The sequence below is a fragment of the Halichoerus grypus genome, chromosome 2, assembly GCF_964656455.1.
Source record: "Halichoerus grypus chromosome 2, mHalGry1.hap1.1, whole genome shotgun sequence".
In the NCBI taxonomy this organism is placed as follows: domain Eukaryota; kingdom Metazoa; phylum Chordata; class Mammalia; order Carnivora; family Phocidae; genus Halichoerus; species Halichoerus grypus.
The window spans coordinates 126,606,111-126,631,387 of record NC_135713.1 but is presented as its reverse complement, the minus strand read 5'-3'; the positions used below and the strand labels follow the sequence as shown (position 1 = coordinate 126,631,387).

Below are 25,277 nucleotides of genomic sequence, written 5' to 3'. Positions count from 1 at the left end.
AGGATCTAGGTCAGGGTCACCTTGGGTGAGTGTAATTTTCAGCACTGCATGAAGGGTTGTAACAAGTATGGGGAAGGGAATATTTACCTGTTCAAACGAATGGAGTCCACTCTGTTTTCCTAACCTCACCATATCTTCCAAAATGGCTTTTTTCAGCTCCTGAATGGGACCATAGAGGAAAAATGACAAGGCAAAAACACATTTCAAAATGGAGGTAGAGGAAACGGTGAGTCTTGAGCAAAGTACAGCTGGTGGTTGGGCCAACCCCCACCTCACCCTCACCTCCACCCCCTCCCTGGGGCTGACACTCCCAGGCAGCATACATTCACCACCTCTCCTGAGGCAAGCGAGTGCCAGGCACGAACAAAGGAGTGACCACGAACAGGCTAAGGGACCACTCCATTTTTTAAAGTGGCTCTCTGGTCAGCCCGGTGAGTCCCAGGGATGCTGTCACCCCCAGAAGAGCCCGGGACCCAGAGGGAGTGCTCAGGTCCATGGGTGCTGCTGAAAAATGGACCACGTGCCTGGACGAGGTGATGCTGAGCCAGAGCACAGAGATCTCTTCCATAGGACCCTACACATGCCTGAGTGGCTAAAGCTCTAAGCAGGAAGGTGTTATTTTTTTCTCAACTCCATGACTGTCTAAGTCCAGTATGTACAAAAGCCACCTCACGTTTGGAAAGAGCAAGGCCAGCGAGTCAGAAGGCCTATACTCACACCTGACAGTGCTGCTAACCAGCTGCGTCAGCTGTGTGGCCTTGGGTGAGCCACCTCCCTCTCTGGACTTGACTGCAAGCTGCAGGACAGCAGGGCTGGACGAGCTTTCTGTGATGTCTCCCACCAATAGTTCAATAGTTAGTTTATCAAACTTTCTAAGAAGACATCTGCATTCCTTCAACAACAATAACAAAAAGACGAACCTCTGGTTTAGGATTTCTACCACTTATAAAATAAAGTTAGAAACGTCCCTGCATGTTCAAATTCCACTGCTTTACCGTGTTTCTGCCCTCCCATTACCCAGTAGCATCAGGAGGTCCAGCAACCAAGGTACAGACCTTATTTGCACAGAGCTCTTCATATGACCCTTCAATTCCTCTCTTCTGGGCCCAAGAGGGCATGACTTCAGGGTCAGGCACAACAACACCCACCAAAAAGGCCTGCAATCCCAACCAAAGGAAAACGCAGTCAAGACAAAAGCTTTTAAAGTGGTTATTTGTAGTCCAGCATTAAAAATAACCTCCTGGTATTCTGATCCCATCCTTTTCTAAAAATAAGTATATGCTTATGTTACGAAACATTCTCACCAATATAGCACACATTCTTAACTGTTTATTTTCTGATATAGTTCCTTAACTTTGTAAAAAAAATTAATAAAGTGTAAGCTTAAGGAGATTAAGAATCAGTACCGTTTGATTCTCATGCCAATCTTAAAGGAGGACACCTTTAAGATGCCAGCCAAACAATTCTACGAACCCAAACACATATATTTCTCAAGGTTTCCTAGACCATTTTGAAATTGTTTTATTAATATGGTCCCCATTCATGAAGAGCTCCGTTTTAAGTTTTTAAAGTATTTTCTTTAATAATATTTGCTTAATGAATGCAATGATAGCACAGAATATATTCACAGTGATCTTTCCAACTTCAGGTCTAAATGATGTTGAAAGCAGAATAAATATAAATCCTCTCCAATAATTGAATCTTAACTATGTTAACATTAGCTGAATACATTAGCTCAATACATATATATATATTATTAGCTCAATATATTAGTTATATATATATATATATTGAGCTATGTTATCATCAGTACCATTATTTGCAATATTGTACCCATTTATCTGTAGAGTTCATTTGCATATTTCAAAATCTAAAGAGCATAAATCCTATATCCCTCTTGGAAGTAGATGGAACATAAGTTAAAAGTAGTGGGAATGTTCATTACCACTATTTCAAGCAACTTTTTCACCTAATTGCAATTTATCAAACTATAAGCCAGTAAGATTTCTCCTTTAAAAGGAATTTCCTCTCACGATTTCATATACAGAAGAATACCGGTGTCTCATTGGAAATCAATGTTTACCACTATGATCAAATACCAAATACTGAGGAAATTATTCCCCAATAACCCTAGATTTTTCAGCAGGCCCAGTAGGCGTGGGAGGGCTGAAGCACAGGAGACTTACCTTTAAACTGTCCCCATGGACATATATTTGTGCCACAGGCTCACTCCGGATGTAGATGTTCTCAATCTTCTCGGGTGCAACATATTCTCCCTGAGCAAGTTTAAATATGTGCTTCTTCCGATCAATAATTTTAAGAGTCCCTGCCTGTGGAGTTGAACAAAGCTTCAGGAAAAGATAGCATTCTTGAGCCTAAGCCCCTCACTCGTCAGTGCCATAGCCCCTCCCCCCGCCCTGCCCCCCCCCCCCCCCCGCACACCCCACCTGGATCTGCTCCTCCGCCTGAGGCCTCTGCTCTTACACAACCCCTGTGTGGTCAGAGAGGGCCGCCATGCACCACGGGTTGATGGCTCTCGAGATCTGCTGGACCCTGAGTGCCCACTGTCCTTTCTTCCCAGCACTTACCCCGCCCTCGCCCCTCCACTCCCCACTCCCACACCTGCCACCCTCATGCCCAGCAACAGGTGTCCTCCTCCTCAGAAGGCTCGCCTACCTTCCCCTCCCACCCAGGCTGCCTCTTTTCTCACCACCATCCTCAAATTCACTCCCTTGGACAATGCTTAGGCCTCTCTGCCCAGCTATGGCCTCCACTCCCAAAGAGTGGCCTCTCCATCCCCCAGCAAACAGCAGAGCTTGGCAGAGGCCCCCAGTGACTTCTCCCTGACAGACCAGATGGGATTAGGAGTCCTCACCCCTCCAGGACCTCTGCAGCAGGCAGGCTACCTCTTGGGCAGTGAGTGCTTGTGCTCCTGGCCTCTAGAACCCCTACAGACCTCGACTCCCTTTGACCTTTTTGAGTTTCTTAGGGGAATTGGTGTGTCTCTTTCCTTTGGCTCAACCCTTGAATGTTGTACTTTCTTCACCTCCACTGATAGCGTTCCTTGAAATCAGCTCCATTTATTTCTTCATTGGCCACTCCCACATCTGCCTAAGCGTCCAGCCAAACCTTTTCACTGAATTCCAGACCCAGGACCTAACACTCAGGACGCTTTAGAAACCAGACCGTTCGCCCTGCAGGATGCAACAGGCCACTCAGGAAGCCCATCATTGTCCTCCTCATGCCTGTTCCAGCCCCAAGCCCCAAAGTTGGAGATGGCCTTGCTGTTTGCCTCTCCTGGAACTTCTGGCCGTCAGGCTCATTGTCCTCAATCACAAATCCTTCTCACACCCACCTCCTTCACCATCAAAACCACTTCCTGACCAGACTTCTGCATACACTCTATCCCTCCTCCATCTGTTTGATTGGCCAAAGGGGAGCAAAGTCCCCGGAAAAAAAAAATGAACAGGCCCTGTTTTGTTCAAAACCCAGGCTGGACCTCAGGCGCTTCCCCTACACTGACTTCTTTGACCCTCATGGCACCCCCTGAGCGGGGCATTGTCACTTCCATTTCACAGATGATGAAAATGAGGGTTAGAGAATTTGGTTACTTCCTCCAAAGCCACACAGCTAGAAGGCAGGGGAACCAGGGTTTCAATTAGGTCTTTCTGGATCAGAAGTTTGTACCTTTTCCTTAATCTACCTAATACTCTTTCAAAACATTAATAATTAAAAAAAAATGGACACCACCAGACCACCTACCAGCTGTCTTGGGCTCTTAGTGTATGCGCAGCACTAGGTCTCCACATGAATTAGTTTACTTGCTTCTCCCAACCGCCTGCAAGCTGGGTGGTTGCACCCAACTTAGAGGGAATCAGTACCAGATCCAAGGTTCTATGGAACTTCAAGGTTTTTCCAATTTTGAGGCCCTCCCTCTTTAAGAAAAATAATATAAAATGAAGTGCAGAGGCTTGGGGGGTGGCCCATGCCAGTGAGGGGCTCTGAGCCAAGGCTTCCTTAGCCGAGGGGACAATCTGCCCTCTGACGGCCTGCAGCCCTGCTGCTCCCCCAGCCTCTCTCCTCCACACCTGGGGGCCTCAGGGAGAACCACTGACCTCACACCTCTCTGTCTCTCTACTTAGCATGTGCTCTCACTCCTGCCCTGACCATCCTCCCCACCCTTTCCTCTCCCCTCCGAACATGACTCACATCCTAAGACTCCAGTAGGTGCCTGTCATCCTCTGCCTCTCTCCAGGCAAGTGTGGCCTTCCACTTATGCCCATCACATTGCACATCACATTGACATCTCTTCCCTGAGCAGAGTCCCTGGCCCAGGGCACACACCAGGGATGCATCTGTGTCTGCTACGGGAATGAGGGCTTCTCTAGGAAGGACACAGATTCAAGCGGGGGCGAATCTGCGCACCAGCCCACAGGACCACTGGAAGGCTCAGCATCATTCACATGCCCAACAAGACTCTACATTTCAGAACGTCCACCCCAAACCTTAGCAACTTCACAAAGACACAGGGGAGGTTCCTGGGGTGGGCTGCATCAGGCAAGGGGCTCTCAGTTCCAGCAACAAAGCCGTTTTCTGGTCATAGTTTTTATCTAAGCATATCCTGTGTGCCTGGCATTGTGCCAACTGCTTTACAGGTATAACTTTATTAAGTTTATTCTTCAAAACCACCATAGAGGTAATCAGTGTTACTAGCCCCATTTTACAAATGACAGAGAGAGGCACAATAACTGCGTCTGGTTAAAAGTTGGGGGCCACAGCCAAAGAGTATCATGTAGCCTTACTCTCTTATTCCACAAGAAAGTCAACCAGGAGCCCCAGAGATGGATGAGGCTTTGGGCAAGGTCTCAGCAACTGCTGGCAGAGCCAAGGAACTCAGACACCCTCCCACCTGGCTGCAAGCTTCTCCCACTGCTCAGTGCCACCTCTCAGCGAGGGGCCAGGGTCTATGGGTCCCTAGGCCCTGCCTTTCTCAGACCTCCCGGAGCTATGAGCTTCCTGCCCTTTGTACTCCACCCATCGGACCCCACAGCACCAGCAGATCTCTGTTGGGAAAGGGATAAGGTAAGGAGAGTCTCAAACTCCAGCTCTGCCCTCCCATAAAGATCTCTATCACCTTTATCAGGAGGATGGACAAGAAAGCTCTGGGGGCAAGATAAGGAAGAACCTCCCTATCCCCACCCGCCTCGCCGTTGTTCCTGAATGGCTAATTATCAGGGAAGATGTGGAGAAGAATTCTGCCTCAGAAATGAGTCGGATTATACACCCTCCCACCGCGAGAATGTGGGGAGGAGCCGTGGCTGCAAACGTACGCACCGGCAGCCACTTCCCAATGTCCCCAGTGTGAAGCCAGCCGTCACTGTCCAGGGCTTCCTTTGTTCTGTTTGGATCTTTCAAGTAACCTTTGAACACATTTGGTCCTCTCACGCATATCTGTAGGGACAAACACGGGGTTTCTGTCAGCCCACAGCATGAGGAATCCCGATGCGGGGCTGTCACAAGGCATGTGTAGGAGAAGGCATCCTATCCCTCCAGAAATACGCTGTGGAAACAGCAGGGATGGAGACAGAGCACAGGAAGGGCCACCAGCGGACTGAACAGTCTCCTGCTTCTCTCAAAGAGCATCTTCTGCCCTGGCCATGTTTCCTCCCTGCCCTGGCCCCCCACCCCACCCCACCCCACCCCCAGGCTCCTGCTTTGTGACACTGGATGGGGTCTCCTCAGGTATTGATGGCTGGCTGATTCCACCAGAGATGCTTGAGCCCCCTGCATCATGACAGGGCAGTGTGCCCATTGACTCCCACGGAGTGAACAAGTACAGGCCAGCTCTATCCCCCTCTTCTGGCCTAGCTGCAAGGGTCCTGCTTCTGCTGGGACACATACCTAGTAGCAGGCCACATCAGTTAGAGAAAAAATGGATTTTTTTTTTTTTAAGTTTAGGAATTTCTTTCTTTGTTTTTTTAAGATTTATTTATTTTAGAGAGAGAGCATGAGCAGGGGGAGGGGGAGACAGAGAGGGAGGAGAGAATCTCTAGCAGACTCCCCACTGAGTGCAGAGCCTGATTTGGGGCTCAATCCCACGACCCTGAGATCATGACCTGGATGCTTAACTGACTGAGCCACTCAGGTGCCGCAAAAGTTTGGGAATTTAAAATCTTGAAAATCTTCAAATTTCAAATCTTTCCATCAGTCACCAGACTATTGGCTAATGTGCATAGTAACCCTCTAGAAATCTTTTCAAAATTTAGATTCTGATGAGCCCTGAGAGTCTCCATGTCTTACAGACATCCAGGGGATGCTGATGCTTCTAGTCCACATACTACACACTTAGAGTAACAAAGGAATAGACCAGCCCAGTCCCATCCTTGGAGGCTGGTTGCTTCGTAAGCAGGAGAAGAAATGCTGAATTCAATGGAGTCAAGTTAATCGGTAATTTAAAGTGACTTTACAGGGAGGGTGAAAGGAAAACAATTCAATTTTTTATTTCTTTTACTCACTCTATGTGGCATCCAGAGACATAAATAGCTAAGGTCCTAAATTTACCTCTCCCTCTCCTTTGCAGGTCCAATAGTTCAGTTCCTCGACATCGATGAGCTTGATATGATTGCAGGGCAGAGGTGCCCCTACATGCCCTAGAACACCAAAGCAATATGGCATTTGTCAGTGTCTAGATCAGTTTCAGCACTGAAGATGCTCTGGGCCATGTAAAAATCCCTCCGGTGTCAAAGTGGGGGATTATGGAAGGAGAGCAATATACCTTTAGATGGGCATTTGTCACAGGCAAGCACTGATGATTAAAAAAAGTTCTGGGGAAAAGACAGGCCAACCTCTGCTGGGTCTTTGTTTTACATCTGATTCTTACAAGAGCTAAAGAGACACACCTGGCCCAGTACCAACCTGCACTGGGTCTGTACGGGCGGTTCCTACCCACACCAACCATACCATCAGGATTTTTCCAATAGGGCCTATGTTAAACATTTTCCCCCATTGTCAGACCCTTGGTTTTGGATCATAAAATACCATCGTCATTACTTTTCCATCAGTCACCAGACTGTTGGCTATTGTGCATAGTAACCATCTAGAAATCTTTTCAAAATTTAGATTCTGATGAGCCCTGAGAGTCTCCATGTCTTACAGACACCCAGGGGATGCTGATGCTTCTAGTCCAACATACTACACACTTAGAGTAACAAAGGAATAGAAGACAAGGATGAGATAACTCGTCCCTGAAAAATAAGACTTCAGATGTTCTTGCTCATATATACCCCAACTGCACAATTACATCTAAGTCATTTTTCTAGTAATTATGGTTGTTAGCACAATTCACTGGCAAGGTGGAGGGTTTTTGAGCAGGTGCTGGCCAAGGTCCTGAAAGAACAGTGAGCCCCGTAGATGAAAACTGAGGTTGTGACACTACCATTTCTCTTTTAAATAAGAGGCTGCCGACTTTTACAATATTGGACAAAGATATCTATCCTCTCATACTCAACAGGCTTGGCAAGTTTTTGTGGTAAGGATGACTTAAAAAGGCAAAATCTCAAAAATCTTACATAGGAAAATGTAGAGGATGATATTAAGAGGGAAGAGAGTGTCCAGAAAGAAGGGGATCTGTGTGAGTGATCAGTAAATATGATGGCAGCCATAAGAAAAATGTTACTGATCCAGGGCTTTGGAAGACAGTCCTTGTAGTAAATTTTCCAGGGATAGAGAGAGCAATGAATCTATACACAGGATAGGCTTTATTCAGCTAGAGTCTGAAGAGATAAAAACTCAAACAAAAATGCTTCTGTCCTTGACGTGGTCAAATATGATTCCAATATGGAATCCACCTATCATGTTTCTGCTGACTGCCTCAAGGTGTTCTGAAAACAGCATCGCATTGCTGTGCATACTTCTTTTCCATGTGCATCACCTGGAATTTTCTAGTGTATAGTTGAGTAAACTTGAGCTTGAAGAGTGGTTCCAGGCTCACAGAGGAAGTTGGTATACTGAAGGATTCTTTTGCTCAGTGTTTTTAGATTCTTCTAGTGTCTGGTCTAAATTTGGTGATAGGAAACACATGGGCTACCTACACCTTCCTCCTTGCCTTGGAAGATGAGTCTCTTCAGAATGAGGGCGTGGAAAGGAGCTGCTCCTTCCTGACGATGCTGTTGCCTTCTAGACATTAACATCATAGGAGACCCCAGGTCCCAAAGGGTCTCAGAAATGGTTTAAGAAATAGTGCTCACTATGAACTTGCCCTTCTTTCCTAAATCATATCCAATTCACAGCCTGCTTCCTTCATTCTAAAATAGGTTCTAACCTATAAAACCTAACATACCGACATTTACTGATATTAAAAGCATTTTTCCCCTTGGAACTATATCTATATTCTGTGATCTACTGCTTCTTCTTCTTTTTTTAATATATGACTTTTAGTTATCTATAAAATAAATGGGAAAATACAAAATATATTTGGAAATCCCAAAAATATGTAGCAAAGAGAACAATATCCATTGTGCCACAACCCAGACATAATCACCATCAGTGTTTTTCTTATTTTTCTGTTACTGTTTCCCTAAGTGCCCCTGTAAATTTGCTTTCCGTAAAGAAGTTTTAGATCAGCAGTGCCCCATGAATCATTCCCACATCTCCAGCCCATCCTACCTGAGGTCCAGTCCCCGGGCGTGGTGAAGGTACATCCAGCCGTACACTCAGTTTGGCCGTAACCTTCATAAACCTTCAAATGAAAAACGAAACCATGTTCTAAGTATACATGTTCCTACAGATGACTGGCTGCCTTTTTCAGCCAGCTAACCTCCCACTGAGCATCTGGTTGTTCCATGCTGGGGACAATGAGAAGGGAGGTAGGTTACTCCAGGTGAAACTGAACACACACAACAGGTGTGGCTCCTTGGCTTGGAAGTAGTGCTATTTTTACTGCCGACACTTAGGAGATAAAGTTATGTGGTTTGGGGTAAAGATTTCTGACCTATTTTCAACTACTGACTCTATTTTTCATTTGGATGATAGGTATGAGAGACAAATATTTTAAAACCTACTGTACGTTTTACTTTTACTCTGTAAGATATTCCCCTCCAGAGCCCCAAGTGTTTGCAGGAATACAGCATGTGAGACAACCTGCCTTTAAGAGTGGCCACGCCATGTTGGTACAGAATAGGACAGCAGTGAAGGGAGCACCGGCTTCTAAAGTATAAAAACTTAAGCATGTACTTTTATGAAACAGATGCGCCTACTTTACATAAAACACACGAGTCACAGCCCTGCATATATAGGAACTTAATAAATATTAATTGAATAGATAAATGAAGGAATGAATTTTTTAGGAGATGACAAAACCTATTGAATCAAGTAACAAAACACCGATGGGCTTTCATCCCCCTCTCTAGTGCTCCTTTTCCAGGTGGGGAGGTATTTTGCAGGACGGAGAATGCAGAGATGCTGGCGCAGGTGTGGTATGGGTTCTCTAGCACAGCGATGACCCATGTGGAGTTTAACTGACCCCTCTTCCCAAAGTGGGTACACCTGGACTTTGCAGAATGTCACAAGATCATCTTGGCTTTCACTGACTCTGAGCCTTTTTCATCCTCAGAGGAGGGAGCTTTTGTCCCACTAAAATCCTGCCCCCAGGATCTTTCTCTCTTCAGGAGAGGGTGTAGTGGGTTTCCTGCTCTGCCCCGACCACATGTCCCATTGCCCCGAGGGAAGGTCGTGGGAAGCCCATACCTGGCAGCCCAGAGCCGCCCGGAGGAATCCCAGCACGGTCGGTGACGCGGGGGCCGCTCCAGTGACAATCATCCGCACACACCCACCAAGACTGGCCTGTGGGAAGAGAAAGGAAACTGCCGAAGTTTGTGCTGCTGGAGATGGTGTCTAGCCCATGTGGGCCTCATCCAAGGTCGGCATTCGACAGCTGGACCCCCACCCGGCCCTAGGGAAGGGATGAGAGAGCAGGCCTGAGGCTGAAGAAGTCCCTTCTCCTTTCAAACGAAATCAACCCAATCAGCTTTGCAACTCGACCCACAGTATGGCCAACTCCTCTGTGTCTTTGGAGGTAAGTGCCATTAATCTGTGCTATTCTATAATTTTGGCTCTTCCTTCCTTCAAATACACAGCTTTTCCCTCACTCTCCCATCATTTGCAAGCAGCCAAAACAATTACTTAGGACAATTTTTTTCCCACTTCCATCATAATGGCATAGCCTTTTCTCATTTATAAATCAATACCGTGCTCTGCTCTATTTACTATGCACAGCGGAGGACAACGGATTCTTTAAGCACTTTGTTTCTGTAAGTTGAGCCAAGAGAGTTTAAATATTAATTGTCTTAGCTAAAAATAGAGTAGTAAGAAAAAAACGAGTAATGCTACTAATTAGCTACACGTTCCTTGGGTAATGCAGAGCCTGAAAACTTACGTGGGGATACACAAGTGAGTAATTCATGATCGGCCCAGTCTGGGAGAGGTTGAAGGGATAGGAAATAAGAAGGGAAAGGAAGATTCTTGGCCTCGTGGCTAGAACCTAGTGCTGCTGGAAAGCCAGCGTGGCCAAGGCTACAGGGAGGGGCAAGAGAAACTTTAGGCCACAGGAGCTCCTGATGGACCTGACTACCCAAGGGCAAAGTTACCCCAATGTCTGTGGAGACCGAGGGACCTACTTTCCAGGAGTCCTTCTTGCTGGTTGCCTTTTGGCAAATATCACACACATCCAGATAATAAAAATGAGTCCTTTAATTATTCTATGGTAGCTTAAGCTTTGATTTCATGAGCAAATGAGTTATTTTATAAGATTCCAGGCCACTGGAATGAGCTTCTCAAATTCTTCTATAAGGCCACTTGGGTGCCACTTGTTCATTTTCTTACCTGAATCTTATTAAAAAAGAGTTCATCCCAGATACTATCATTCCTGATGATTCCACTCCGGACCTCAGCCTGTTTACGTTTTGCTGCAAACTCCAAGAGCCAGCGCTTTAATGGTGTGTCTGCCTGGCTGAAGATCTGAGGAACAGAAGTTGGAAGACAGCTGTTGGGCCTGTGTGTACTTCCTCTAACAGACGCCGCCCCGCCCCCCCCCCCCCCCCCCCGGGAAGAAGGCCTTTGTTCCCACAGCCTGACCAACAGAGAAGTCACACTCCACTTTTGCCTCTGCAGGAGATCAGTGGATGTGTGATACCCAGCTAAAGGTTAACCAGCGTCTGGTCACGTTGTAGGGATAGAAATTCCTGAAGAGAAAATCTCCTTAAACAGGGTTTTAGAGAATTGAAAGAAAACAGGAGAAGGAAGGTGAGGGCGAAGGAATACAAGAGAGGAGGCAACTTCTAGGACCTGAGGGAGGAAGCATGGTAAGCCCGCCTGGGGTTCCAGACCTTGTCCGGACAGCAGATACACAGCACCTCAGCCTGGTCAGAGACTCCCTATGGGGCTCACCTTGTCATACATCCGGTTCAGCAATCGAGGGACCACAGGGAAGATGGTGGGGTGCAGAGCCTTCATGTCATCTGAGAGGAGACGGATGTCTCCCTGGAAGAAGCCGACGCGCCCCCCATGGCAGTAGACAACAGACTGGAGGGAGAAGACAGGAAGGGAGGAGTCCTTCAGGGTGGTCACTCCTGGCTACGGTCCAAAGCTCTGCCCTACATGGAGGGCACCCATGACCCCCTAACCTAGCTCTGGCTGCTGCCGTGAAACACTCAAGAATACCATCTGAGGTGCCCCCCCTCCCACTAAGTCTCACTTAGGCACGGGGTGAAGCAGCAGGAGACAGAGGGGAATCCCGGGCCTCCGGGAGATCCCAGAGCAGCCAGGCTCACTGGTGCCTGCTCCCTCATGCTCAACGCCCAAGCCCTGGGCAAGGACCTCCCTGGGGACTCAGGTCTCTGAGCTGTACTGCACCCTATCACCGGGTCTGTTCCAGGTCTGTGGATTTCCCCCAGGGACACCTCAGCAACTCTGGAAGGGTGTGCAGTGCCCACGAATACTGTGACACATTGCTAATGTTGGCTGTGGGTGTTGTTCGGTAGGGGGCCAAGTGGGGGGGGGGCTGGCTGGTTCTTAATGGGTTTAGGAATATGCTTGGGGCCTAATACATGCTCCTTTCTTTAATGCTCATAGCAACCCTACAAGTTAGGCAGCATTTATAGCTCCATTTTATAGGCAAGGAATGCAAAACTTAGAGAGGTAAAGGGTCACAAAACTAGTTCATAGTAATGAACTATGGCATTCTAATCCACATCTGAAAAGCTGGAGAGCATGCCCTAATATACCAGCTCTCCCCCAAGCAAGATGGGAGAGGCTTAGAAGACACAGCGTAGGGGAGCCTACATGGCTCTGTTGGTTAAACATCTGCCTTTGGCTCAGGTCATGATCCCAGGGTTCTGGGATCCAGCTCCACATGGGGCTCCTTACTCAGAGGGCAGCCTGCTTCTCCCTCTCCCTCTGCTGCTCGCCCTGCTTGTGCTCTCTCGCTCTCTCTCTCAAATAAATAAATAAATAAATAAATAAACACAGCTTATTCACAAGCTGGTTCCCTGAGTGACACGTGCCTGGAAAATTCTTTGTTCCCACAGCCTTACGTGGACTCCCCCCGCTCCCTCTGCACCCCCCCAAGGCCGGTCTCAGGGCTGATCATAATGCCGGTCCTATCTCCGGAGCGAGGGGTCATGGCAGTTTGATTCCCCAACTTTACTGTCTTGTTTTCCTTTCCAGGAGTTCATGAGTTCTGGAAGTTATGGTATATAAGTGTCGTGGCCATAAGCGGAGCCATAGCGCACAGAGTGTGAATGTAAAACACGTCTGCAAAGCCGTGATCCTCTCTGAGCACGGGCCGCCAGCTGGGGCCTCTCTCGGCTGAGGTATCTCCACAGGTAAGACAAGGCGGGCCTGGGGTCATCCCTGGAGTCTTCCCAGGAGGGACAGGTCGGGCAGCCAAGGTCCCCTGACCCCTGTGGTACCTTGCGAGGACAGGGCAGTTTAGTTCTACCTCCTGGCACCAGTGACAAAGTGACACTCTGCTAGGGTTCTGGGTTCGGGGCACAGACTGTGCCTCCCGGAGCCAGGGCCTTACCTGCACCATTCGCTCAAACATGTGTGCTAAAGGCAAATAGGCAATGTGCACATCCGCACAAGTGGGAGCCCACTGACTCTGTAAGAAAACAGAAGGAGCCCAGGCAAGGCCCGGTCAGTCAGGTGGGCGTCTTACCTGGATTACTCTCTCAAACATGTGAGCCAGAGGCAGGAAGGAGATGAGCACATCGTCCTGTCTCGGAAAGATCACTTTCTGCAGGTGACGGGCATGGGAGACAGAAAGGAAAGAAACACTGACAGGAAGACGACGAGAGAGTCATAAAACAATACAGAGAAAATGGTCCTGGAGGGGCAAACAGGGAGGGGGAAGGGAAATGGGGGGGGGATGGAGGGGGGACAAAGAGAGAGGCCAGATGAGAGAGAGAGAGAAACAGTGTGAGAGAGAGAGAGAGAGAGAGGAAGATGAAAGGCGCAGGAAGGACAGAGGGAGAGAGAGACAGGGCAGCGCAGGAAGCCGAGTGTTAGGGCGCAGCCAGTGGGTCTAGGTTATCTGCAGAAGCAAAAAGCCCAGTGAAGCACACATAAACCAGCAGAGTCGAGCTCCGCAGGGAAGTCTCCTCCGGGGCCAGGCCCCCTTCGCCATCTCCCTGGCCCACCTGGGCAGGGAGTCCAAGGGGCTAGGCTTGTTGGCACTTTCTAGTCCTTCTTCCGGAACAGGGACCTGGGGAGCCCTAGGTCTGCACCAGCTGTGGCTGGGGTAGAAGCCCCAGGCAAACAGATGGCTGAACCAGGCCTCGCAAGCCACGGCCTGCGGACAGGACCCGTAGGGGAGGCTGAGAGGGAGCCCTGCTGTGCACCCCAGCCCACGACACACACAGGGGACTGACCTCAAGGATTGGGGGGGGCCTGCACAAGGCCTGCGCTCAGGGGCGGGCTGGGCCCTTGGGAGCTCTTCTTTGCTGGACTCCCCTGCCCCCCACCCTTTCACAGGGCCTTCGTTCTCCAGGGCTGGCTTTTGAATGAGTCTGGACAAGCCCTGGGAACCTGCCTTATGGCTCCCGACGTGGGTTCAGCCACCAACAGCCTCTCACTGCCTTCTACCAAAAATCTATCAGGGTCTGGGGGGCATGTGCTCCATAATGCCATCTGGCATGAATGTAGAAGAGTGATTTTTCTCCACAGTGGAGAAAAAGCCTAACTTATGTGAAAAGGAACATTCCTTTCTCCTTAAGGAAACTTGCTGGACATATGGATACTCACCACTTGTGGAAAAACGTCCTTCTTTCTTAGTCGGTTATAAAATGCTAACATGCTTTTGTCAGGCCAAGATATCAAGCTTTTTTTTTTTTTTTTACTTTAGATTTACCTTTTTAAGTACAGTCTTACAAATTAGCAGTTGCCATTGTTTCTCAGACTCTAGTAGTCCTTAAACACAAAATGACTGAATTAAACCCTGACCTATGGGAAAAACAAGTTATTAAGGATTACTTTCTAAGTAAAGGTAGACAGGAAACCACAGATATCTCAATTTTTGCAGTTAAAAATGAAACGCAGGTTTACATGTTTCTCTTTCTGGGATCTTAGCACTCTTAGAAATCAAACTGGCTATTTATCAGGTATGGATCATTTCAGGGCTTGGGGGTTAAGGTGTCTGTAAAAGTCGGATTGCTCTAATGTCAACAGAAACTCCTGCCTGGGAAAGGCAGCTCAGATTACATCAGGGGGAAAAAATAGAAAACAAACAAAAAACCTCTGAGGCTCCAGGGTGTCCTCAAGAGACACCTGTTTAGTGAGTCTACTTTATTCACCTCTGTCACTTTCAGAAAGCCTGAGAAATCAGCCACCACGTTCCCATGGGTGAGCATCGCACCTTTTGGGCTCCCTGAAAAGAGAAAGCAAAAAGGCAAATTAGTTGGAAGCTCAACGGTCACTGCTTGAGAAGAGTGCCCAAGTTGACAGTCCCAGACACTTCCGAGTCCGAGGCAGATGAATGCTGTGCCGGAGACTTTCCCCCTGAGTCTCCCAGCAGCTTGGGACGGGAAGGCAGGCGACACAGTCCCACAGGCAGGGTGCCTCAAGGCCTGACAGGCTGGCTACTTGGGACCTGTGCCTTGCCCTCTCCTGCCTCCCCGGGGAGCACGGGCTCTCAGCCTCCAGGCTCCTCACATACAGCCAGTACCCTGTGCTGCTCTCTGGGCCGAGCAGGTCTCGTCTCCAGAGTCCAGCAACCATTCGTGCTGGCAGAGGACCTCCTTGCTGCATGCAGCACCTGGAAAGGCCCCAGGCTCAAGCCAGGCTAGAGGAGCAGCGCGCGGGGGCAGCCCCTCCTGCCCCTTCGCCAGCAGAGATAGGACTCGAGAAGGATATTCTCACTTTGTCTTGATAAGACCTTTCAGGATTGCTTGTAGTGAAACCCAGGTCTGCGAGAATGACTCAGAACACAGAGGCTAGGTGGAGGCCCAGGGCCCAGTAGGCTGGGGAGGGAGACCAGCTGGCCACCATTTCACGTCAGGGTGGATAGGACACACATCTAACTGGCCTCTCGACTCCTGGCCTTGCCCGTCACTGCGAGCAGAACACAGGGAAGCCATTTCTCCTCTCTGTTTGCTTACCTGTAAAACAGGGACAACGCCCACCTCACAGGGCTTTCAGAAGGTCTAAGGATATAATCCATGGTCAAAAGATGTTAAATTAGAAGTTTCCAATAAGGCAGCAGATACAACTGTGAAACTCCAAAAGTGAAGGGCCAGACCATGAGTAGAATTTACCCAGTAAATATTAAACAAACCAATATGTTAACTTTGCAACCCTCACCTAGAAAGAGGTGATAAAAAGACTAAGTGACCTAAGAGAATATTGTAGTATATGCCACCACATTGCTCACATTAAAATGTTTAGTTTTATGCTATGTGAACTCTACTTCAGTGGGGGGGGGAGAGGAGGAGGAGAAGGAGAAGAAGAAGAAGAAGAGGAGGAGGAGGAGGAAAGAGGAGGAGGAGGAGAAGAGGGAGGAGAAGGAGGAGGAGGAGGAGGAGGAGAAGAAGAGGAGGAGGAGGAGGAAGGAGGAGGAGGAGAAGAAGAGGGAGGAGAAGGAGGAGGAGGAGGAGAAGAAGAAGAAGAAGAGGAGGAGGAGGAGGAGGAAGGAGGAGAAGAGGGAGGAGAAGGAGGAGGAGGAGGTGAAGGAGGAGGAGGAGGAGAAGAAGAAGAAGAAGAAGAAGAAGAAGAAGAAAGAAAAGAAAGAAAGAAAGAAAGAAATAGAAGGGGAAGAAGAAGAAGAAGAAGGGGAAAAAGAAGAAGGGGGAGGAGGAGCGGGAGGAGGGGGAGAAAAAGAAGGATGAGGAGGAGAAGGGGAAGAAGAAGGAGAAAAAAAAGAGGGAGAAGAGGAAGGAGGAGGAGGAGGAGGAAGGGGAGGAGAGGAAGAAGAGGAGGAGGGGAGGAATGGATTTGTGAGAAGAATTTCTTCGGAGAGAGCTACACAGTTCTATAGCCCATCAAAGTGGGAGGAATAGGGGCGTCCTCTTTCCCAACCCAAAACCCACGCTAACTCAGAGCTCAATCACGTTCCCTGCAGTTGAGGGTCCTGGTGAGAAATGTGAAAAGTGTGTCTGCAAACAAATAATAAATCCCAGGGACTGGATGGGGAGTTTGCAGAAAGAACAGCAGTCTGAGGGGGTGGTGGTGGGAATGGTGGGTTAAAAAGGAGTCTTGTCCACGGGCCAGTTTCCCCCTGACTCAGGGAGAAGCAGTCGTGTGCGCCACGGGCAGAAGTGCAGTGGAAAAGGGAGCAGCCAGCAAAGAGAACACTGCCTGCGATCAAGACAACTCCCGGAAGTGGCCACGACACAAGGAGCAGGTTTTAAAGGTCTGCCCCAAACCATCTCTCGACTTCCCTTTCCCACCTCCTTTTTCTCTCTCCCCACTTCCACTTGGTGGGAGAGGGCCCAAAGCTTCATTAGCAAGCTGGAGGAGGAGGAGAAACACCAGAGTGAGAGAGGAGAGCCAGACCACCCGGCCGGCAGCCAGCCCTAGCTGGGGAGGGCAGAAGTGGCAGCAAAGTGGTCAGTTCGCACTGTGGACGGACACCTGCACTGAATTCAGACTGTCGGTGACTTACGACACCCATGAAACTGACCTGACAGTGTGACCAGAAAAGGCATGAGGTGCCTCTGTTTTCATCCAGGGGCAGAAAAAGAACTACCCCGCACTGACTTTGAAGGCACAGATGGAGCCAAAAGTCAAGCTGCCCTCATAATTCTATCCCATGTGGCCTGTGCGCTCAACTTACTGGCAGACGCCGGAGCGTCAGGAATGGCCCCGTCTCGGTCTGACCAAGATGTGTGGTGGGCGGGGTTTTAACAAGTCTCTGGCACACGCACCCATACTGCAAATCACCGAGGGGACTTGGGGGACACAGAAGGTTACAGGGTTTTAATAGGTAGCTGTTCAAATATCTTTCTTTTTTTTTTTTTTAATGAAGATATATGGGATCTGTTTTTACCTCTGCTGGTCCTTCTTTCATCCCAGCGTCTTTCCTCAAACCTAAGCCCTGAATTGCCTCCTATGTACAAATCCCACAGAATCTCTGGGTCCACAGACTATTCTGAGAGTATCACCTGGAAATTTTCACCTGTGGATCCCCAAGTTCTGGAAGTCTCTAAGGAATACCCCCAAAATACTAGGTATGAAATCAGAACTTCCACAAAATACCGCCCAATGCTACAGAGCTTTAGATCTGCTAGGCTGGCTGACTTGCTCATGCCTAATGCAACTTCAAGGTGGATGGCTGTGAATCTCAAGAGAGAGAAAGTTGTCTTCATTCATGAAAACTGTCTGAATCCTCCATTCAGTTCAGTCCACAACACACACAATGGTAGCATTTACTCAGTTCTGCTTAGACAAAACTTTTTCCTTTCCAACACGATGAGAAAAGTTTGCACCTTTTAGAAACAAACCTCTGGCTCTGTCTGTGCCTTTAAAGTTGCTCAGTGGGTGGGGGGCAGTTCTTTTTCTGCCCCTGGATGAAAACAGAGGCACCTCATGCCTTTTCTGGTCACACTGTCAGGTCAGTTTCATGGGTGTCGTAAGTCACCGACAGTCTGAATTCAGGCCTGCAGGTGTCCGTCCAAAGTGCAAATCTGACCACTTTGCTGCCACTTCTGCCCTCCCCAGCTAGGGCTGGCTGCCGGCCGGGTGGTCTGGCTCTCCTCTCTCACTCTGGTGTTTCTCCTCCTCCTCCAGCTTTCTTGCAGGGTATGAGTAAGGTTTTATAAACTTCTAATGGGTTATAGAATTTTTAAATATTCCCAGAAATGTTCAAATGATGTCCTCAAGTCATGCCTCGATGTGTTCAAGGATGAAAAAGAAGCACATGTTGACAACAAATCCTGCGACGGGATGCAAGGTCCGAGCTGGGAGGTGGGAGGTGGGAGGTGAGCCTTTGGAAAGTTCTGCTTGCTTCTCTGATTCAGGAATAGTGCATGCTTCTGGCAGTATTTCCTTCAAATGTAATATGGGAAAATTTCCAAGTTACTCACGTAGAAGAACAGGTACGTATTCTTCACTAGACCTCTGGCAAAGTTAAAGAACCAGTTCTCTCCTTTTCTGGTGCAACATCAGCAGAGGTGCTGCTGCCCAGGCCCCGACATCTCAGCAGCATGAGACCTACTGTCCCTTTCCCACCTTCTACTCATAGGCTGGCCATCCTCCCTTTTATTTTTCTCTCCAGCTGCTGAAGGAAAAAACTCTTCATTGCAGATTCTGCAAATGTCATTTGGGCTTTAGCCAGTATTCCTGGCTGGAAATCCACAGCTGACATGCAGAAAGGCCTTTCACTGGCTGAAGGTCTGCCCTGGATGGACACTGGCTCCAAGTGAGGGCAGTCATGGGGTGAAGCTGAGCCCAAGGTCTCTCCTACAGGGGTGGGTGGGAGTGGGCTTGGGAGCAGTGCTGGGCCCTCTGGCTGGAAGTTCCTCTGGCTGCTTGTTTCCACTTTCACACAAAGGTGGGTTATAGAAGAGGCTGGTGACAGAAATGCTTGGGAAGTTTTATAATGCAGAGTATTCATCTCCCTGCGTGAGGCTCCCACATCTTATTTAGGACTGAGCCTTACTTTCATCAATCACATGCCCACCATTCTTTTTTTTTTTAAACAATCAGACTTGAGAGCTGGTAGGAATACAAGTAATAACTCTAATAGCAGCCAGTTACTGAACACCCACCAATGTGGGCACTGTGCTGGGTGGGCATCTCATACATGGTAACTCAGTTATTTCTTAAAACAGTCTGCTGCAGATATCAGATGGCCTCATTTTTTTTTTAAGATTTTTTTTTTTTCATCTGAGAGAGAGAGAGAATGAGCAGGGGGAGGGAGTGGGAGAAGCAGGCTCCCCTGGGAGTCCCACTCGGGCTCAATCCCAGGACCCTGGGATCATGACCTGAGCTGAAGGTAGATGCTTAACTGATTGGGCCACCCAGGAGCCCCACAGATGGCTTAATTTAATATCCAAGGAACTGGGGGCTTAAGAGAGGTTAAGAGGGCGCCTGGGTGGCTCAGTTGGTTAAGCGACTGCCTTCGGCTCAGGTCATGATCCTGGAGTCCCAGGATCGAGTCCCGCATCGGGCTCCCTGCTCGGCAGGGAGTCTGCTTCTCCCTCTGACCCTCCTCCCTCTCATGCTCTCTCTCTCTCATTGTCTCTCTCACAAATAAATAAAAAAATCTTAAAAAAAAAAAAAAGAGAGGTTAAGAAATTCTCCTAAAGCTGCACAGCAGGAGTACTGAGGTGTAGTTTCATGCATATGGTCACATAAGTCTTGAACTGAATGGTGTAAAACAAATAGGTCAAGGAGAATATTTCCCGACCTCCCATCTCTGAGCAGCCACAGACGTAAGGCTGATGGCCATCTTCATGCTCAGCTAAAGGACTGCACATGACTGAGCTTCCCCGGGTGTCCTCAATTAGAACAGAAAAGATGCTTCTACCCACTCTTCCTCCCTTCTCCAGGCAGGGCACGTCTCTTTCCTGGCGGCACCTGGAAGCCTCCTCTCTCCCCCAGTCCAAACCAAAGCTTTGGGGGCTCGGCTCCACTGAGCAGCACCTCCCTTTCCTCCATCTCTAGTGGCTCTTACTCGATGCCAAGAAACACTTGCAGGGGTTTCCAGGAACATAACAAGAGCCCCACCCCCTCCAGGTCTCTGCCAGCTCTACTCTTGCTCTGTCGTTCCTTCAGAGCTGATCTATTTTTTTTTTTTACATAAACTCTCTCTTACAGCACAACATACATATAGTAAAGTGCCCAAGTGAGTATAAGGCTCAATAGATTTTTTTTTTAAGTGAACTTACCTGTGCAACCAGTACCAGGTCAAGACAGAGCATCATCAATAATCCAGGGCACCATTATCCTGGAAGGCAACCATTAGCCTGACTTCTAAAACCGTAGACTAGTTGATTATGTGTGTAACTTTGTATCAAAGAAATCACGCAATCTTTTGTGCCTGGTTTCTTTCACTCAACATACAGTGAGGTAGAATGTTCTATTGAGGTATACCATTCCACCGCCGATGGGCACTGGAGTTGTCTCCAGATTCTGACTATCCACACCGCAAGGTCATGAATATTCTGGAGCAGGCCTTTTGGTGACAGGGCCGAGCTTCGTGAAGGAACTGTCCACCTGTTGAAGTGACATCCTCACCTCGCATTCACTCCTCATTCCACTGCAGTCGGCTTCTGCGTCCAGCCTCCACTCCACGACTAGCCTTTGCCAGGAGCACGAGCCAGTGTTTCGGCGGCGGCAGCGTCCTACGGGTGCGGCTCAGCCACCAGACAACGCTGACAGATTCTATTCTCCTCTAGCATCTCCGGACGCACCTGCTCAGCCTCCATTTGAAACTCCGGCCCTGTCACTCCTCTCCGGCCAGGGCTTCCAGGCCCTGTCCCCACACTGCTATTCCCTCACTCAACTCTCCCTCAAAGCAACATTTTCCTTCTTGCAGCCCATCCTCCGCACATACTGTTCCCCCTGTTGAGAATGCCCTTCCTCCTATTCTCCCCCAGCTACCGATCTTTCAGGACTCCGCTCAGATGGACTTCCTCTGGGAATCCTTTCGGTCTTGCTCTTCCCACCTCTCGGTGGCGTAGTGCTCCAGGCATGTTGGGATGCAGACCCTCGAGGCGGTGACCACATAGTACCAAACTGCTAGGTGACATGAGCTGTGAGTTCATGAAAACAGGGCTCTGGCTTACCCATCCCTGTGACCTCAGCCCCCAGCACTAGGTCTGATGCATAGGGGATGCTCCATAAATGAGCTGAATGAGTCAATCTACATAAAGTAGAAAAAGAATGCTAAAAACATATTGATTAAGAAGGGTATGTTTTAGGGGTGCCTGGGTGGCTCAGTCAGTTAAGCGACTGCCTTCGGCTCAGGTCATGATCCCGGGGTCCTGGGATCGAGCCCCGCATCAGGCTCCCTGCTCTGTGGGAAGCCTGCTTCTCCCTCTCCCACTCCTCCTGCTTGTGTTCCCTCTCTCGCTGTCTCTCTCTCTCTGTCAAATGAATAAATAAAATCTTTTAAAAAAATTATTAAAAAAAAAAAGAGGGGTATGTTTTAAAAGACCACTATATTTTCTTCTCTGGGAAGAGAGGGTGCATGTCCTCATAGGATACGTCTTAATTATCATTCATGGGGCCCAATTTCCCAAACTGGACTATGTTACACCCACAAATTATCCTCTCCAGAGGGGGTGTCAGATTCTAGTCCAGCTAACAGTCATTTTATGAACTATGAACAACCAGCCCACATACCCAGCCAGGAGCCATCCCTGAGCACAGACGAATCCCAAGCTCTCACCTCCTCCAGGGCCTTCTTGGCCTGACTACGGGCTCTAAAGCACTGGCTTAGTCTAGGAATTTCCACAGATGTTTCCGTCATATACCAAGAAGAAAATCTTCCCAGAATGATTCCACCAGAATCACGAACCAAATGTCAGGTTTAGATCATATTTTCCATCTTTCCCATCTTTCCACGCCGGAAGAACAGTGTGGCTCTTGGTGAAGCTGCGAGCCAGGACGCTTACTACGGAAGGGAAGCTGGGCCGCTGGGTCGCTGGGTCTGGCCGGGGCTGTGAGGCTGAGGACACGCATTGCTGATGTGGTCGACAACAGGGTGGCTACCGGGGCACAGCAGGCTCAGGCGAAGGCCAAGGAAATCCAAGCACAGCCAGGCAGGGCGATGAGAGGTGCGCTCGACTGTCCAGCTCTGCCCCGGGCACCAGCAACAGCTCTAGAGTGGGAGGCTTGGGCACTAAATCGCGACGTGTTGGCCAGGCTCCGTACATCCCACTGCCACCACACAGAGCCTGGGCAGGACAGCTTAGCTTCCAGTTCTGACTTCGTGGCCTGGAAAAGCACTAGACGTGAGGCCTGTCCTCTCCAACCGGGTGACAGCCCATTTCTGCACTGTGACGTTCTTTTCCAGAAACGGGGGCAACATCAAGTGACTCAGGAAAAGCCTAGGGGCACGCTCAAAGGGCAAGGGTCTAAAGCTAAAGGCCACAGTAGTAACGTGCTCCCCAGCCCAGGCTGGAGAGACAGGTCACCAAAAGTTTACGTCATGAAACTCATGACAAAGAACAATATAAACCTGAAGGGCATTTTTGAATTCTGGGTTGAATCTAGATGTCAGCTCCTGGAGAGCAAATGCTATATTCTTTCTTCTCTGACAAAAATTAGCAATGTGGTAGAAACCCTCAAACCCATTGAGTTAATGGCAAAAATTCATCTCGATCCAACGAAGCCACGTTTATCGTGATCCATCCTCATGGAGAGTCCTGCTTATGGGGCTGGTCAGACTTAGAGGTTACGTCGGTGAAAAGCGTCGGAAGCCCCGGATTCACTGCCTAGCCCGCCAAGAGCTATCATCAAGGCAGGCCAGTTCTCAACCTGGAAAAAGAAGGCTGGAAACTCCTTGCCCATTCGGGGAAAAGACAAGTGACTTCCCAAGTCCACAGATGAGATGGAGCAGCAAAGGGGAAGAGCGCTGGGCTGGGGGTCGCGGGAGCAGGGCCCAAGTCCTCCACCTCCGCTTGCTGGTGGTGTCCACCTGGCCAGCCCCCACACCTGCTGGCCTCAAGGCCGTGCTGGGGCCCCAGCAGCCCAGTGACTGGGTCAACAGGGCACTGCAGGCTGTGACGTGCTGTGCCCGTGACCATGCTCCTCATGTGTGTCCTGACCCCGCCCCCGGACAGCCTGCCTTGGCTGTCCCTGCTAAAGCTGCTGTATGCACTTCTCTGTCGGCACCAGGCATGGGGAGCGTCACTTCTGCTTGTCCTCGTCCCCACAGCACACCAGCCCCACCCCACAGAGCCTTTGCACCGCCTTTTCACACTCCGCCCCCTCTCCTCTTTGGCACTTTAAACAGCTCCCATCCCAGGTGAGAAGCTGGGCAGAGTGGTGGCAGCAAGTTTACGTGACTGGCTCGTAGCCCCCCAGCAAGTGGTGGAAGTGGGACTCAAATCGAGGCTCTCAGACACCAAACCCCATACCTCTTCCCCCGTCCCCGACACAAAGGCCACGCAGGGGCAGGAAGCAGAGAGGTGAGAGCTGCTTCTCAGGGAGGGATGACGTGACTCAGCTACCCGGCCCTCCTCTGGCCCCGGTGCCAGGGAATGGCAAGCCCCCACCCTGTACCTCCCAGGCCACACTGTCCATCCACGTCCAGCCACCTGGGCTGCCTCCTGCTGGGCACTGGGAGCGGCAGGAGGGGCCCATCGTCTGGAGCCAGGCACAGGACAAGGCTCAGCCCGTGCCGCGCAGGGCACCAGAGCCCCCTGCATCCGCTGCACCAAGGCCGCCAGGGAAGCTTGCAGGTGGCCCTGGCTGGTGATCTGGGCACCTCTGCTCACCTGTTGTGCCGCTTGTGAAACACACAATGGAGAGGTCGCTGGGCTTCGGGGGCTGCAGAGTTGAGAAGAGGTGTGAGTTAAGGGACCCAGTGTGGCCAGCCAGGGCCCAAAACCCCCAGGCCCCTCTACCAGCTGGCCCTTCTGTGCACCCCCACCTGCCACGTGTGGGGCCGTGCGCATGCCCTGCATGCTGCAGCCAGAAAGGCGGGCTGGCACGTCCCTAGGAAAGGGGAAGAAAGGCTGAGGAAACCTAATGGGGGCTTGGACATCCATCTGTCCCACTAACCTCTCACCTGCGTCTGGGGCCTCCCTAACTTGAATCTGAGTTCAGTTCTAGATGGGATTGGGCTGCAGTGGCCACATCTAGCCCTCGTGGGTGTGATCCAGTGCCATCCTTCCTTCCCACTTTCTCCCAAATGTCTGGGGTTAGGCTTGGGAGCAGAATGTGTGGCCCAGGAACTGAGCTTCCCACAGTGTCACCAAGACTGTTCTGCGTCAGGCCCTTGCCCCTGACACGGGGCACAGAGTCCTGGGGTCACCGGCAAAAGCCGAGCACGTCTGCTCGTACACAGAGGAGGTGACACGAGTTCAGACTGAGGGACAAGCCAGACCTCTCCAGACGAACAGAGAGTGGGCTCTGGGAGAAGCACAAGAGGCAAGGGCATGCCAGGGGGTCGGAGAACAGTGCTCTAAGGCTGGTGCATTGGGTGCGGGAGGTGGGCACCTCCCAGAGCCACCCACGAAGGGCCAGCCCATGTATGAGAATACTCAGGGGCTGGCAAGAAGATGGGGCAGGGCTGAGCTGGAGGGAGGGCTGCAGGCGAGAGGCCGTGTAAGCAAGCTTAAACCCCCACAGGGCCCTCCCAGGGCCAGTGACCGTCGCTGGTGACTCAACCCCAGGCAGTACCACTTGGGGGTGACACGCAGAAAAAAATCACAAAGCAAAGATGAACAAAGACAGCTTCTGCTCACCCTGTCCTTAGAGTTCACTACCGTCAAAGAAAAACATAAGCCATCCCAAAGAAAAGGTTCCTGGAGAACCAAGAGTGGCCAGGATTGGCTGCCCTTTTTTCCTCCCTCCTCAACACCTGACTCCTGGTTCAGGTCGCTCTCTAGACCCTCACGCACACAAGTCCTGGCGCCCTGAGCGGGCATTTCCCAAGCTGCTCACAGTAGCTGCTTACCAGCACAGGGGTGCAGCTCTGACCTCCTATCAAGCCCCTGGGAGGGGTCTGTGAGGGTCAGACCTGCACAGCATCTTGCTCAATAAAGACCTACTGGCAGATGAGCTTACCACAGGAGCCTGATGATTCTGTTGGCCACACTCCTGGAAGAGAAAAA

The 25,277-nt window shown here is 49.9% G+C and overlaps 1 protein-coding gene across 4 annotated transcripts in view; it reads right to left on the bottom strand.

Moving 5' to 3' along the window:
• The window catches only part of ACSL6 (acyl-CoA synthetase long chain family member 6), a 60,701-nt gene that overhangs the window by 12,530 nt on the left and 22,894 nt on the right, over positions 1-25,277 (bottom strand). For 3 of the 4 annotated variants that reach the window (XM_036106455.2, XM_078067537.1, XM_078067536.1), the window contains exons 8-20: positions 25,231-25,263; positions 23,937-23,988; positions 14,847-14,920; positions 13,214-13,291; positions 11,443-11,577; positions 10,879-11,013; positions 9,745-9,840; positions 8,665-8,737; positions 6,562-6,650; positions 5,335-5,451; positions 2,187-2,330; positions 1,056-1,157; positions 88-159 (exon numbers count right to left, since the gene is read on the bottom strand). In XM_036106455.2, the coding sequence (XP_035962348.1) occupies positions 88-159; positions 1,056-1,157; positions 2,187-2,330; positions 5,335-5,451; positions 6,562-6,650; positions 8,665-8,737; positions 9,745-9,840; positions 10,879-11,013; positions 11,443-11,577; positions 13,214-13,291; positions 14,847-14,920; positions 23,937-23,988; positions 25,231-25,263 (1,200 nt within the window). Of the gene's footprint in view, positions 1-87; positions 160-1,055; positions 1,158-2,186; positions 2,331-5,334; positions 5,452-6,561; positions 6,651-8,664; positions 8,738-9,744; positions 9,841-10,878; positions 11,014-11,442; positions 11,578-13,078; positions 13,157-13,213; positions 13,292-14,846; positions 14,921-23,936; positions 23,989-25,230; positions 25,264-25,277 lie in introns of all 4 variants that reach the window. The other variant, XM_036106454.2, reaches the window with a different exon arrangement.